This window comes from Oncorhynchus clarkii, chromosome 13 (assembly GCF_045791955.1).
Source record: "Oncorhynchus clarkii lewisi isolate Uvic-CL-2024 chromosome 13, UVic_Ocla_1.0, whole genome shotgun sequence".
In the NCBI taxonomy this organism is placed as follows: Eukaryota; Metazoa; Chordata; class Actinopteri; order Salmoniformes; family Salmonidae; genus Oncorhynchus; species Oncorhynchus clarkii.
The window spans coordinates 65,072,923-65,088,702 of record NC_092159.1 but is presented as its reverse complement, the minus strand read 5'-3'; the positions used below and the strand labels follow the sequence as shown (position 1 = coordinate 65,088,702).

Sequence of the window (15,780 nt, the reverse complement as noted above, 5' to 3'; positions counted from 1 at the left end):
GATGATAATCCTGGTCATATTAGCATCCCATGCTAGTTGATGATAATCCTAGTCATATTAGCATCCCATGCTAGTTGATGATAATCCTGTTCATATTAGCATCCCATGCTAGTTGATGATAATCCTGGTCATATTAGCATCTCATGCTAGTTGATGATAATCCTAGTCATATTAGCATCCCATGCTAGTTGATGATAATCCTGGTCATATTAGCATCCCATGCTAGTTGATGATAATCCTGTTCATATTAGCATCCCATGCTAGTTGATGATAATCCTAGTCATATTAGCATCCCATGCTAGTTGATGATAATCTGAGCCATATTAGCATCCCATGCTAGTTGATGATAATCCTAGTCATATTAGCATCCCATGCTAGTTGATGATAATCCGAGCCATATTAGCATCCCATGCTAGTTGATGATAATCCGAGCCATATTAGCATCCCATGCTAGTTGATGATAATCCTGGTCATATTAGCATCCCATACTAGTTGATGATAATCCTAGTCATATTAGCAGTCCATGCTAGTTGATGATAATCCTGTTCATATTAGCATCCCATGCTAGTTGATGATAATCCTGGTCATATTAGCATCCCATGCTAGTTGATGATAATCCTAGTCATATTAGCATCCCATTCTAGTTGATGATAATCCTAGTCATATTAGCATCCCATGCTAGTTGACGATAATCCTGGTCATATTAGCATCCCATCTAATGGGTGGTCATCTCTCTCTCCTCCCAGCAGGCCCAGTCCTCTCTGTTAGGATCTAATGGGTTGTCATCTCTCTCTCTCTCTCTCTCCTCCCAGCAGGCCCAGTCCTCTCTGTTAGGATCTAATGGGTTGTCATCTCTCTCTCCTACCAGCAGGCCCAGTCCTCTCTGTTAGGATCTAATGGGTGGTCATCTCTCTCTCTCTCTCTCTCCTCCCAGCAGGCCCAGTCCTCTCTGTTAGGATCTAATGGGTGGTCATCTCTCTCTCTCCTCCCAACAGGCCCAGTCCTCTCTGTTAGGATCTAATGGGTGGTCATCTCTCTCTCTCTCCTCCCAGCAGGCCCAGTCCTCTCTGTTAGGATCTAATGGGTGGTCATCTCTCTCTCTCTCTCCTCCCAGCAGGCCCAGTCCTCTCTGTTAGGATCTAATGGGTGGTCATCTCTCTCTCTCTCTCTCTCTCTCTCCTCCCAGCAGGCCCAGTCCTCTCTGTTAGGATCTAATGGGTGGTCATCTCTCTCTCTCTCTCTCTCCTCCCAGCAGGCCCAGTCCTCTCTGTTAGGATCTAATGGGTGGTCATCTCTCTCTCTCTCCTCCCAGCAGGCCCAGTCCTCTCTGTTAGGATCTAATGGGTGGTCATCTCTCTCTCTCTCCTCCCAGCAGGCCCAGTCCTCTCTGTTAGGATCTAATGGGTGGTCATCTCTCTCTCCTCCCAGCAGGCCCAGTCCTCTCTGTTAGGATCTAATGGGTGGTCATCTCTCTCTCTCTCTCTCTCTCTCCTCCCAGCAGACCCAGTCCTCTCTGTTAGGATCTAATGGGTGGTCATCTCTCTCTCTCTCTCTCTCCTCCCAGCAGGCCCAGTCCTCTCTGTTGGATCTGATGGATGTTCCAGAATCGGATTCGGCCGACCCCTGGGGGGCGAGAGGAGGCGCTGCCGCCGCACCAGACCCCTGGCAGGCCTACGGTACACACACACACACACACACACACACACACACACACACACACCGTGTCTGAGTACCCGTACTTGTGCTCTAAATGGCAGGTATTTTGGTAACGAGTAAATATAATGTTTTATAGTATGTTAAATGTAGATAATGGAGTGCTTTTAAATGCCAGGATGTAAAACTCATTTTGAGGGTTTTCATCTAGTAGAATTCACCACTTCGCTAATTAGGAAGAGAATCGTCTTTTTGATATCATGTTGATATCATGTTTAACGACAGCTGATAATCCAGATTAGGGGACACGCTGTTCCCAAATGAACCAATGGGTGGGGTCCCTGACTCAATACAACAGCTGATAATCCAGATTAGGGGACACGCTGTTTCCAAATGAACCACTGGGAGTCCCTGGCTCAATACAACAGCTGATAATCCAGATTAGGGGACACGCTGTTCCCAAATGAACCACTGGGTGGGGTCCCTGACTCAATACAACAGCTGATAATCCAGATTAGGGGACACGCTGTTCCCTAATGAACCAATGGGTGGGGTCCCTGGCACAATACAACAGCTGATAATCCAGATTAGGGGACACGCCGTTCCCAAATGAACCACTGGGAGTCCCTGGCACAATACAACAGTATGATAATCCAGATTAGGGGGATGAGCTGTTCCCAAATGAACCACTGGGAGTCCCTGGCACAATACAACAGTATGATAATCCAGATTAGGGGGATGAGCTGTTCCCAAATGAACCACTGGGAGTCCCTGGCACAATACAACAGTATGATAATCCAGATTAGGGGGACACGCTTTTCCCAAATGAACCACTGGGAGTCCCTGGCACAATACAACAGTATGATAATCCAGATTAGGGGGACACGCTGTTCCCAAATGAACCACTGGGAGTCCCTGGCACAATACAACAGTATGATAATCCAGATTAGGGGGATGAGCTGTTCCCAAATGAACCACTGGGAGTCCCTGGCACAATACAACAGTATGATAATCCAGATTAGGGGGACGAGCTGTTCCCAAATGAACCACTGGGAGTCCCTGGCACAATACAACAGTATGATAATCCAGATTAGGGGGATGAGCTGTTCCCAAATGAACCACTGGGAGTCCCTGGCACAATACAACAGTATGATAATCCAGATTAGGGGGACGAGCTGCTCCCAAATGAACCACTGGGAGTCCCTGGCACAATACAACAGTATGATAATCCAGATTAGGGGGATGAGCTGTTCCCAAATGAACCACTGGGAGTCCCTGGCACAATACAACAGTATGATAATCCAGATTAGGGGGACGAGCTGTTCCCAAATGAACCCAGGACACGGGGACCAGTGGGGGACAGGGACCAGTGGGGGACAGGGACCAGTGGGGGACAGGGACCAGTGGGGGACAGGGACCAGTGGGGGACAGGGACCAGTGGGGACAGGGACCAGTGGGGACAGGGACCAGTGGGGGAAGGGGACAGGGGCCAGTGGGTTTATCAGTGGGGAAGGGGACAGGGACCAGTGGGGGAAGGGGACCAGTGGGGGACAGGGACCAGTGGGGGAAGGGGACCGAGGACCAGTGGGTGACAGGGACCAGTGTGGGACAGGGACCAGTGTGGAAGGGGAGGAAGGACAGGGACCAGTGTGGAAGGACAGGGACTGTCTGTCTCCTCTACACCTGCAGTTGTCAGAACAGTGGCTCTTTGTTCAGCAGGAATGCTGCTATACTGGTCCTGACATATCTACTGAGAGGGGGGAGAGAGAGAGAGACGGGGGGTGGGGCGGGGGGAGAGAGAGGCGGGGGGGTGGGGCGGGGGGAGAGAGAGGCGGGGGGGTGAGGGGGGGAGAGGCGGGGGGTGGAGAGGTGGGGGGAGGAGAGGTGGGGGGAGAGGTGGGGGGAGAGAGAGGGGAGGGGGAGGGCGGAGAGAGAGGGGGGGACTGAGAGAGAGGGGGGATGCCGGAGAGAGAGGGGGGAGGATGGAGAGGGGGGGGCTGAGAAAGAGAGAAGGGGGGACTGAGGGGGGAGAATGGAGAGGGGGGGTGGAGAAAGACAGAGGGGGGGACAGAGGGGGGGACTGAGGGGGGGAGGACGGAGAGGGGGTCGGAGAGAGAGAGAAGGGGGGGACTGAGGGAGGGATGGAGAGAGAGGGGGGAGGACAGAGAGGGGGGGACTGAGAGAGAGAGGGGGGGGGACTGAGGGGGGGAGGACGGCGAGGGGGGGGGGCAGAGAGAGAGAGAGAGAGGGGGGGTAGGACGGAGAGGGGGGAGAGAGATGTTAGTCGTCCAGAACAGTAGTGATCTGAAAACGAGGGAACAGCATTGTGACAGACAGCAGGAATGACTTGTCATCTGTCTACTGGGGTGGGACTCATGTTGTGTCTGTGTGTCCAGGTGCAGCCCCAACGCCAGTGGCTCCAGTAGACCCCTGGGGGCCCCCGTCCTCCTCTGTTCCCCCCATGAAGAGCAGTGATCCCTGGGGAACCAACCCTGCTCCTGACCCCTGGGGTTCAGGAGGAACCTCCTACGCAGGTACACCTCAACACCAGGGTTTAGTTAGCCGGTAGTAGCTGGCTCCTACACCTCAACACCAGGGTTTAGTTAGCCGGTAGTAGCTGGCTCCTACACCTCAACGCCAGGGATTAGTTAGCCGGTAGTAGCTGGCTCCTACACCTCAACGCCAGGGATTAGTTAGCCGGTAGTAGCTGGCTCCTACACCTCAACACCAGGGTTTAGTTAGCCGGTAGTAGCTGGCTCCTACACCTCAACACCAGGGTTTAGTTAGCCGGTAGTAGCTGGCTCCTATACCTCAACACCAGGGTTTAGTTAGCCGGTAGTAGCTGGTACACCTCAACACCAGGGTTTAGTTAGCCGGTAGTAGCTGGCTCCTACACCTCAACACCAGGGTTTAGTTAGCCGGTAGTAGCTGGCTCCTACACCTCAACACCAGGGTTTAGTTAGCCGGTAGTAGCTGGTACACCTCAACACCAGGGTTTAGTTGGCCGGTAGTAGCTGGTACACCTCAACACCAGGGTTTAGTTAGCCGGTAGTAGCTGGCTCCTACACCTCAACACCAGGGTTTAGTTAGCCGGTAGTAGCTGGCTCCTACACCTCAACGCCAGGGTTTAGTTAGCCAGTAGTAGCTGGCTCCTACACCTCAACACCAGGGTTTAGTTAGCCGGTAGTAGCTGGCTCCTACACCTCAACACCAGGGTTTAGTTAGCCGGTAGTAGCTGGCTCCTACACCTCAACGCCAGGGATTAGTTAGCCGGTAGTAGCTGGCTCCTACACCTCAACACCAGGGTTTAGTTAGCCGGTAGTAGCTGGCTCCTACACCTCAACACCAGGGTTTAGTTAGCCGGTAGTAGCTGGCTCCTACACCTCAACACCAGGGTTTAGTTAGCCGGTAGTAGCTGGCTCCTATACCTCAACACCAGGGTTTAGTTAGCCGGTAGTAGCTGGTACACCTCAACACCAGGGTTTAGTTAGCCGGTAGTAGCTGGCTCCTACACCTCAACACCAGGGTTTAGTTAGCCGGTAGTAGCTGGCTCCTACACCTCAACACCAGGGTTTAGTTAGCTGGTAGTAGCTGGTACACCTCAACACCAGGGTTTAGTTAGCCGGTAGTAGCTGGTACACCTCAACACCAGGGTTTAGTTAGCCGGTAGTAGCTGGTACACCTCAACACCAGGGTTTAGTTAGCCGGTAGTAGCTGGTACACCTCAACACCAGGGTCTAGTTAGCCGGTAGTAGCTGGCTCTTACACCTCAACACCAGGGTTTAGTTAGCCGGTAGTAGCTGGCTCCCACACCTCAACGCCAGGGTTTAGTTAGCCGGTAGTAGCTGGCTCCTACACCTCAACACCAGGGTTTAGTTAGCCGGTAGTAGCTGGTACACCTCAACACCAGGGTTTAGTTAGCCGGTAGTAGCTGGCTCCTACACCTCAACACCAGGGTTTAGTTAGCCGGTAGTAGCTGGTACACCTCAACACCAGGGTTTAGTTAGCCGGTAGTAGCTGGCTCCTACACCTCAACACCAGGGTTTAGTTAGCCGGTAGTAGCTGGCTCCTACACCTCAACACCAGGGTTTAGTTAGCCGGTAGTAGCTGGCTCCTACACCTCAACACCAGGGTTTAGTTAGCCGGTAGTAGCTGGCTCCTATACCTCAACACCAGGGTTTAGTTAGCCGGTAGTAGCTGGTACACCTCAACACCAGGGTTTAGTTAGCCGGTAGTAGCTGGCTCCTACACCTCAACACCAGGGTTTAGTTAGCCGGTAGTAGCTGGCTCCTACACCTCAACACCAGGGTTTAGTTAGCTGGTAGTAGCTGGTACACCTCAACACCAGGGTTTAGTTAGCCGGTAGTAGCTGGTACACCTCAACACCAGGGTTTAGTTAGCCGGTAGTAGCTGGTACACCTCAACACCAGGGTTTAGTTAGCCGGTAGTAGCTGGTACACCTCAACACCAGGGTCTAGTTAGCCGGTAGTAGCTGGCTCTTACACCTCAACACCAGGGTTTAGTTAGCCGGTAGTAGCTGGCTCCCACACCTCAACGCCAGGGTTTAGTTAGCCGGTAGTAGCTGGCTCCTACACCTCAACACCAGGGTTTAGTTAGCCGGTAGTAGCTGGTACACCTCAACACCAGGGTTTAGTTAGCCGGTAGTAGCTGGCTCCTACACCTCAACACCAGGGTTTAGTTAGCCGGTAGTAGCTGGTACACCTCAACACCAGGGTTTAGTTAGCCGGTAGTAGCTGGCTCCTACACCTCAACACCAGGGTTTAGTTAGCCGGTAGTAGCTGGCTCCTACACCTCAACACCAGGGTTTAGTTAGCCGGTAGTAGCTGGCTCCTACACCTCAACACCAGGGTTTAGTTAGCCGGTAGTAGCTGGCTCCTACACCTCAACACCAGGGTTTAGTTAGCCGGTAGTAGCTGGCTCCTACACCTCAACGCCAGGGTTTAGTTAGCCGGTAGTAGCTGGCTCCTACACCTCAACACCAGGGTTTAGTTAGCCGGTAGTAGCTGGCTCCTACACCTCAACACCAGGGTTTAGTTAGCCGGTAGTAGCTGGCTCCTATACCTCAACACCAGGGTTTAGTTAGCCGGTAGTAGCTGGTACACCTCAACACCAGGGTTTAGTTAGCCGGTAGTAGCTGGCTCCTACACCTCAACACCAGGGTTTAGTTAGCCGGTAGTAGCTGGCTCCTACACCTCAACACCAGGGTTTAGTTAGCTGGTAGTAGCTGGTACACCTCAACACCAGGGTTTAGTTAGCCGGTAGTAGCTGGTACACCTCAACACCAGGGTTTAGTTAGCCGGTAGTAGCTGGTACACCTCAACACCAGGGTTTAGTTAGCCGGTAGTAGCTGGTACACCTCAACACCAGGGTCTAGTTAGCCGGTAGTAGCTGGCTCTTACACCTCAACACCAGGGTTTAGTTAGCCGGTAGTAGCTGGCTCCCACACCTCAACGCCAGGGTTTAGTTAGCCGGTAGTAGCTGGCTCCTACACCTCAACACCAGGGTTTAGTTAGCCGGTAGTAGCTGGTACACCTCAACACCAGGGTTTAGTTAGCCGGTAGTAGCTGGCTCCTACACCTCAACACCAGGGTTTAGTTAGCCGGTAGTAGCTGGTACACCTCAACACCAGGGTTTAGTTAGCCGGTAGTAGCTGGCTCCTACACCTCAACACCAGGGTTTAGTTAGCCGGTAGTAGCTGGCTCCTACACCTCAACACCAGGGTTTAGTTAGCCGGTAGTAGCTGGCTCCTACACCTCAACACCAGGGTTTAGTTAGCCGGTAGTAGCTGGCTCCTACACCTCAACACCAGGGTTTAGTTAGCCGGTAGTAGCTGGCTCCTACACCTCAACGCCAGGGTTTAGTTAGCCGGTAGTAGCTGGCTCCTACACCTCAACACCAGGGTTTAGTTAGCCGGTAGTAGCTGGCTCCTACACCTCAACACCAGGGTTTAGTTAGCCGGTAGTAGCTGGCTCCTACACCTCAACGCCAGGGATTAGTTAGCCGGTAGTAGCTGGCTCCTACACCTCAACACCAGGGTTTAGTTAGCCGGTAGTAGCTGGCTCCTACACCTCAACACCAGGGTTTAGTTAGCCGGTATTAGCTGGCTCCTACACCTCAACACCAGGGTTTAGTTAGCCGGTAGTAGCTGGCTCCTATACCTCAACACCAGGGTTTAGTTAGCCGGTAGTAGCTGGTACACCTCAACACCAGGGTTTAGTTAGCCGGTAGTAGCTGGCTCCTACACCTCAACACCAGGGTTTAGTTAGCCGGTAGTAGCTGGCTCCTACACCTCAACACCAGGGTTTAGTTAGCCGGTAGTAGCTGGTACACCTCAACACCAGGGTTTAGTTAGTCAGTAGTAGCTGGTACACCTCAACACCAGGGTTTAGTTAGCCGGTAGTAGCTGGCTCCTACACCTCAACGCCAGGGTTTAGTTATCCGGTAGTAGCTGGTACACCTCAACATCAGGGTTTAGTTAGCCGGTAGTAGCTGGTACACCTCAACACCAGGGTTTAGTTAGCCGGTAGTAGCTGGTACACCTCAACACCAGGGTTTAGTTAGCCGGTAGTAGCTGGTACACCTCAACACCAGGGTCTAGTTAGCCGGTAGTAGCTGGCTCTTACACCTCAACACCAGGGTTTAGTTAGCCGGTAGTAGCTGGCTCCCACACCTCAACGCCAGGGTTTAGTTAGCCGGTAGTAGCTGGCTCCTACACCTCAACACCAGGGTTTAGTTAGCCGGTAGTAGCTGGTACACCTCAACACCAGGGTTTAGTTAGCCGGTAGTAGCTGGCTCCTACACCTCAACACCAGGGTTTAGTTAGCCGGTAGTAGCTGGTACACCTCAACACCAGGGTTTAGTTAGCCGGTAGTAGCTGGCTCCTACACCTCAACACCAGGGTTTAGTTAGCCAGTAGTAGCTGGCTCCTACACCTCAACACCAGGGTTTAGTTAGCCGGTAGTAGCTGGCTCCTACACCTCAACACCAGGGTTTAGTTAGCCGGTAGTAGCTGGCTCCTACACCTCAACACCAGGGTTTAGTTAGCCGGTAGTAGCTGGCTCCTACACCTCAACACCAGGGTTTAGTTAGCCGGTAGTAGCTGGTACACCTCAACACCAGGGTTTAGTTAGCCGGTAGTAGCTGGCTCCTACACCTCAACACCAGGGTTTAGTTAGCCGGTAGTAGCTGGCTCCTACACCTCAACACCAGGGTTTAGTTAGCCGGTAGTAGCTGGTACACCTCAACACCAGGGTTTAGTTAGTCAGTAGTAGCTGGTACACCTCAACACCAGGGTTTAGTTAGCCGGTAGTAGCTGGCTCCTACACCTCAACGCCAGGGTTTAGTTATCCGGTAGTAGCTGGTACACCTCAACATCAGGGTTTAGTTAGCCGGTAGTAGCTGGTACACCTCAACACCAGGGTTTAGTTAGCCGGTAGTAGCTGGTACACCTCAACACCAGGGTTTAGTTAGCCGGTAGTAGCTGGTACACCTCAACACCAGGGTCTAGTTAGCCGGTAGTAGCTGGCTCTTACACCTCAACACCAGGGTTTAGTTAGCCGGTAGTAGCTGGCTCCCACACCTCAACGCCAGGGTTTAGTTAGCCGGTAGTAGCTGGCTCCTACACCTCAACACCAGGGTTTAGTTAGCCGGTAGTAGCTGGTACACCTCAACACCAGGGTTTAGTTAGCCGGTAGTAGCTGGCTCCTACACCTCAACACCAGGGTTTAGTTAGCCGGTAGTAGCTGGTACACCTCAACACCAGGGTTTAGTTAGCCGGTAGTAGCTGGCTCCTACACCTCAACACCAGGGTTTAGTTAGCCGGTAGTAGCTGGCTCCTACACCTCAACACCAGGGTTTAGTTAGCCGGTAGTAGCTGGCTCCTACACCTCAACACCAGGGTTTAGTTAGCCGGTAGTAGCTGGCTCCTACACCTCAACACCAGGGTTTAGTTAGCCGGTAGTAGCTGGCTCCTACACCTCAACACCAGGGTTTAGTTATCCGGTAGTAGCTGGCTCCTACACCTCAACACCAGGGTTTAGTTAGCCGGTAGTAGCTGGCTCCTACACCTCAACACCAGGGTTTAGTTAGCCGGTAGTAGCTGGCTTCTACACCTCAACGCCAGGGTTTAGTTAGCCGGTAGTAGCTGGCTTTTGGCCCAAAATAATCATAATGGAAAAAGCCTATTCTTATTTTCATATGTAAATAAAATTCACAGCGGCCAATTGTTTGAAACCTGGATATTTTCGTTCATGTTTTGAGGTAATGTTTACCCTTTTAAAGTAGCATCGTCAAAACCCAACCTGAGATGTTTAGGGAGTTACTTCATCAAGACTTCCTCGTGGGCCGTTGAATCCAGCATTTCTGTCCTCTTCTACTGGTTTTCAAATCAACTTTCTTTCGTTGTCCGGAAGCCAAAGGTACAATCCTAGTCGTATTGACGACCCGTTGTGTGGGGGCGGGTCCCGGTCGGTATTGAGGGCGGGCCCCGGTCCCGGCCGGTTTTGATTGCGGGCTCAAATGTCTGCGTCAGTAAGTTTTCAACCCACAGTTGAAACTGGAGCAGCAGCATGACCAGGTGGACTGGGGACAACAAGGACTCATCAGCCAGGGGTAACCTGTCTCTCTCTCTCTGTAATCCTCTAGGTGATGGTCGGGGTCTCTCCTCCCTGACTAGTGGTACCGGGGACCTGTTTGACCCTCTGCCCAACAGGAAGACCCCAGAGTCCTTCCTGGGTCCTAATGCAGCATTGGTCAACCTGGACTCACTGGTCACCAAGCCTCCTCAGCCTGCTCCTATTGTCAACCCCTTCCTCGTTGCCGCAGGTACCGACACCCCCCCGTACCGACACCCCCCCGTACCGACACCCCCCCGTACCGACACCCCCCCGTACCGACACCCCCTTGTACCGAGACACCCAGTACTGGGCAGATGGTACACCAGCGGTCCTCAAAAACCCATTTTGGGTTTTTGGCCCCATATCAAAGCTTGATGATTAGTTTTATTTAAATCATGTCCCCAAAATGTCCATTTTATTTGGCGCGTTTGATTCAGAACCGGTTCCAACTCCCCCCAACATGCCTACAAAGGATATAATAAGTGACCTGTAAACTTGGTCCAAACATTTCAAACAACGTTGCAGATCCAAACTTAGGTATTTTAAAACGTAAATAATCGATCAAATTTAAGATGGGATGAACTGCGTTCAGTACCGGGCGAAAACAAAGTGAAGCACGTTCCACTTGAGTCCCTCTGAGTGACACATGGAAAGAACAGGACTACTTTCTCACAAGAAAAAACAGCAACCAATTTCTAAAGACTGTTGACATCTAGTGGCAGCCTTAGGAACTGCAGGCAAATTCCTGTTAAAACGGCCTTGCCATAGAAAACACATTGAGCTCAAAACAACATTTTCCCTGGATGGATTGTGCTCGGGGTTTCGCCAAATCAGTTATGTTATACTCACAGACATTTAGAAACTTCAGAAGGTTTCAGTTAATGTTGTTCACAGTCAAACAGTTTATTTTATTTTTACATTTTTTTCCCCCCAATTTCGTGGTGTCTAATTGTTTTAGTAGCTACTATCTTGTCTCATCGCTACAGCTCCCGTACGGGCTCGGGAGAGACGAAGGTTGAAAGTCATGCGTCCTCCGATACACAACCCAACCAAGCCGCACCGCTTCATAACACAGCGTGCATCCAACCCGGGAAGCCAGCCGCACCAATGTGTCGGAGGAAACACCGTGCACCTGGCGACCTTGGTCGGAATGCACTGCGCCCGGCCCGCCACAGGAGTCACTGGTGCGCGATGAGACAAGGACACCCCTACCGACCAAACCCTCCCTAACCCGGGCGACGCTAGGCCAATTGCAACCTCCCGGTCGCGGCCGGTTACGACAGAGCCTGGGCGCGAACCCAGAGTCTCTGGTGGCACAGTTAGACTTCCCTAAGAAGTGTTAAAGTACACAAGATAAAATAAATAAGCATAAATATGGGTTGTATTTCCAATGGTGTTTGTTCTTCACTGGTTGCCCTTTTCTCGTGGCAACAGGTCACAAATCTTGCTGCTGTGATGGCACACTGTGGAATTTCACCCAGTAGATATGGGAGTTTATCAAAATTGGATTTGTTTTCGAATTCTTTGTGGATCTGTGTAATCTGAGGGAAATATGTCTCTCTAATATGGTCATACATTGGGCAGGAGGTTAGGAAGTGCAGCTCAGTTTCCACCTCATTTTGTGGTCAGTGTTGCACATAGCCTGTCTTCTCTTGAGAGCCATGTCTGCCTACGGCGGCCTTTCTCAATAGCAAGGCTATGCTCACTGAGTCTGTACATAGTCTCAATCTCTCTCTCTGGTGTTTGGTAATGCTGATGTCTTCTCTGTGTTCTGTTTGTCTCTCCTGTGTCTCCTTAGGAGCCGCCCCTGTAGCCGCCCCCCAGGCCAACCCCTTCCAGATGGGCCAGCCTAACCCCCCTACCCTAAACCAGATGAGAGTCAGCCCTATGCCAGGCCTGAGTCTGGGAGGGGGAGCAGGGTTCAGCAGCTTGTCCTCCATGGTAGACCCTCTGCCCCCCCTGACGGGCCACATGGTGCCCGGGGTTGGAGGGATGGGGGGTTTCCCGGCCTCTATGCCTCTGACCCAGCCCCTCTTCGGCTCAGCTCTGCCCCCCACAGCTGGCACACAGCCCCCCGGGACCACTAACCCCTTCTTGTTGTGAGGAACGCCTCAACTACACCCCCCCCCCCCCCCTCCTCTTCCTCCCTCTTCCTCTCTCTCTTCCTCTCTCCCCTCTGCTCTTCCCCTCTCCACTCTGCTCTTCCTCTCTCCCCTCTCCCTCTCTGTTCTCTCTCTCCTCTTCCTTTCTCTCTCTCCTCTTCCTTTCTCTCTCTCCTCTTCCTTTCTCTCTCTCCTCTTCCTTTCTCTCTCTCTCCTCTTTCTTTCTCTCTCCTCTCTCTCCTCTTCCTCTCTCTCCTCTTCCTCTCTCTCCTCTCCCCTCTTCCTCTCTCTCCTCTCCCCTCTTCCTCTCTCCCCTCTGCTCTTCCTCTCTCTCTCCTCTTCCTCTCTCTCCTCTTCTCTTCCTCTCTCCTCTCCCTCTGTCTTATATCAGATACTGTATCCTGTAGACAGTATTCCTGGCTGTTCTGACTGTTTTTAATGCTAGTCTGATCATAGAGTGAATCTAACTAAACTTGTACAACCCCAGGTGTGTGTGTGTGTGTACTAAGCAGGGATTTTGCACATGCTTAATTAGCTGTGACTGTTGCTTCACCGTTAGTCCTTAGCTGGAGACGACTCCACTGCCTGGTACACTGTGTTACTACCCCCCCCGCCCCGTTACCGGCCACAACTTGTGAGGTCACTGCTTAGCGACCCTGACCTATGACCCTGACACACAGCCACATGTGAATTCCCCCCCCCCCCCGAGGTCAACGTGTGAATTCCCCCCCCGAGGTCAACGTGTGAATTCCCACCCCAATTTTCACCCCCCCTGAGGTCGTGTGAATTTTCACCCCCCCCCCCCCCCCCTGAGGTCAACGTGTGAATTTTCACCCCCCCCTGAGGTCAACGTGTGAATTTTCACCCCCCCCCCTGAGGTCAACGTGTGAATTTTCACCCCCCCTGAGGTCAACGTGTGAATTTTCACCCCCCCCCCCCCCCCCCTGAGGTCAACGTGTGAATTTTCACCCCCCCCCCCCTGAGGTCAACGTGTGAATTTTCACCCCCCCGCAAATGTATATATGAACTTTAACCCCTGAGGTCAACGTATATATGAACTTTAACCCCTGAGGTCAACGTATATGAACTGGTGACTGGGTGGATGAACTTTCTCAGAAGAGGAAGAGACGGTGTTTATTTGGGAGTGAAAGACTCAAGGGACTTGTTTCTGTAGACTAAAGATGTCTGTTATTATACAACTGTCTGGAGTCCTTTAGGGCCCCCCCCCCCCCCGGCTGGAGTCCTTTAGGGCCCCCCCCCACCCGGCTGGAGTCCTTTAGGGCCCCCCCCCTAGAGTCCTTTAGGGCCCCCCCACCCGGCTGGAGTCCTTTAGGGCCCCCCCACCCGGCTGGAGTCCTTTAGGCCCCCCCCCCCGGCTGGAGTCCTTTAGTTAACCTCTGACTCCAGGACTGTGGTTAACGGGGCCCTAACCTCTGACTCAAGGACTGTGGTTAACTGGGCCCTAACCTCCTCCATTTAGAGAGACAGGAGTTAACATCTGACTCCAGGACTGTGGTTAACTGGCTGAATATTAGTAATCTCACATCTTATAATCATCTTTATATTGCTACTACACTGTCTGTAACCATCTATCTCCTAGTGGAACTGACCTGTCTGTCTGTAACCACCTATCTCCTAGGGTAACTGACCTGTCTGTCTGTAACCACCTATCTCCTAGTGGAACTGACCTGTCTGTCTGTAACCACCTATCTCCTAGGGTAACTGACCTGTCTGTAACCATCTATCTCCTAGTGGAACTGACCTGTCCTAGACTACACAACCTGTCTGTCTGTCTGTAACCACCTATCTCCTAGTGGAACTGACCTGTCTGTCTGTAACCATCTATCTCCTAGTGGAACTGACCTGTCTGTCTGTAACCACCTATCTCCTAGGGTAACTGACCTGTCTGTAACCATCTATCTCCTAGTGGAACTGACCTGTCCTAGACTACACAACCTGTCTGTCTGTCTGTAACCACCTATCTCCTAGTGGAACTGACATGTCTGTCTGTAACCATCTATCTCTTAGTGTAACTGACCTGTCCTAGACTACACAACCTGTCTGTCTGTGTCTGTAACCACCTATCTCCTAGTGGAACTGACCTGTCTGTCTGTAACCATCTATCTCCTAGTGTAACTGACCTGTCCTAGACTACACAACCTGTCTGTCTGTAACCACCTATCTCCTAGTGGAACTGACCTGTCTGTCTGTAACCATCTATCTCCTAGTGTAACTGACCTGTCCTAGAATACACAACCTGTCTGTAACCATCTATCTCCTAGGGTAACTGACCTGTCTGTCTGTAACCATCTATCTCCTAGTGGAACTGACCTGTCCTAGACTACACAACCTGTCTGTCTGTCTGTCTGTAACCATCTATCTCCTAGTGTAACTGACCTGTCCTAGACTACACAACCTGTCTGTCTGTAACTACCTAGTACCCTCCCCTGGACTGGTATTACAGCTGAGACAGACAGGGGGCCCTTTCTACCTAGTACCCTCCCCTGGACTGGTATTACAGCTGAGACAGACAGGGGGCCCTTTCTACCTAGTACCCTCCCCTGGACTGGTATTACAGCTCAGACAGACAGGGGGCCCTTTCTACCTTGTACCCTCCCCTGGACTGGTATTACAGCTGAGACAGGGGGCCCTTTCTACCTAGTACCCTCCCCTGGACTGGTATTACAGCTGAGACAGGGGGCCCTTTCTACCTAGTACCCTCCCCTGGACTGGTATTACAGCTGAGACAGACAGGGGGTTCTACCTAGTACCCTCTCCTGGACTGGTATTACAGCTGACACAGACAGGGGGCCCTTTCTACCTAGTACCCTTCCCTGGACTGGTATTACAGCTGAGACAGACAGGGGGCCCTTTCTACCTAGTACCCTCCCCTGGACTGGTATTACAGCTGAGACAGGGGGCCCTTTCTACCTAGTACCCTTCCCTGGACTGGTATTACAGCTGAGACAGACAGGGGGCCCTTTCTACCTAGTACCCTTCCCTGGACTGGTATTACAGCTGAGACAGACAGGGGGCCCTTTCTACCTAGTACCCTCCCCTGGACTGGTATTACAGCTGAGACAGACAGGGGGCCCTTTCTACCTAGTACCCTCCCCTGGACTGGTATTATAGCTGAGACAGGGGGCCCTTTCTACTCAGGCACAGGGAGGGGCAGCTCAGAACGTGAGGGGGGGGGGGGGGGGGGGGGGGGTGTTTGTGGTCCTGGGTGATTCTCTGCAACAACAACTAAAATGGATTTTAAAAAGGAAAGTGTAACAATGGTCCTTCTGTGTTAGCGGTTGAAAATGTGGTTTTGTCAGGTCTTCCTCTTCTGATGCTATGATGCCTCGTTCTGTCTGTGTGTAGTCTGGTGCTGTGAGGTTACTAGG

At 52.1% G+C, this 15,780-nt stretch overlaps 1 protein-coding gene and 1 long non-coding RNA gene across 11 annotated transcripts in view; one reads left to right on the top strand and one right to left on the bottom strand.

Moving 5' to 3' along the window:
- The window catches only part of LOC139365264 (epsin-2-like), a 46,526-nt gene extending 33,227 nt beyond the window's left edge, over positions 1-13,299 (top strand). The window contains exons 7-10 of the mRNA XM_071102773.1: positions 1,565-1,676; positions 4,050-4,183; positions 10,269-10,497; positions 12,088-13,299. Coding sequence (XP_070958874.1) covers positions 1,565-1,676; positions 4,050-4,183; positions 10,269-10,497; positions 12,088-12,392 — 780 coding nt within the window. The 3' untranslated portion in view covers positions 12,393-13,299. The remainder of the gene's footprint in view (positions 1-1,564; positions 1,677-4,049; positions 4,184-10,268; positions 10,498-12,087) is intronic.
- Positions 13,300-13,754: 455 nt separating this feature from the next.
- LOC139365262 (uncharacterized) lies at positions 13,755-15,040 on the bottom strand. Of its 10 annotated transcripts, none has more exons than XR_011626563.1 (6): positions 14,808-15,040; positions 14,348-14,741; positions 14,119-14,293; positions 14,002-14,083; positions 13,859-13,966; positions 13,755-13,822 (listed from the first exon to the last, which is right to left on the bottom strand). It is a non-coding gene; the product is annotated as an uncharacterized lncRNA (long non-coding RNA). The 10 variants fall into 10 exon arrangements; XR_011626566.1 differs by lacking the exon at positions 14,808-15,040 and having other exon boundaries at positions 14,119-14,172; positions 14,216-14,293; positions 14,348-14,782; XR_011626567.1 differs by lacking the exon at positions 14,808-15,040 and having other exon boundaries at positions 14,002-14,118; positions 14,154-14,172; positions 14,216-14,293; positions 14,348-14,782.
- Between the last annotated feature and the right edge of the window lie 740 nt (positions 15,041-15,780).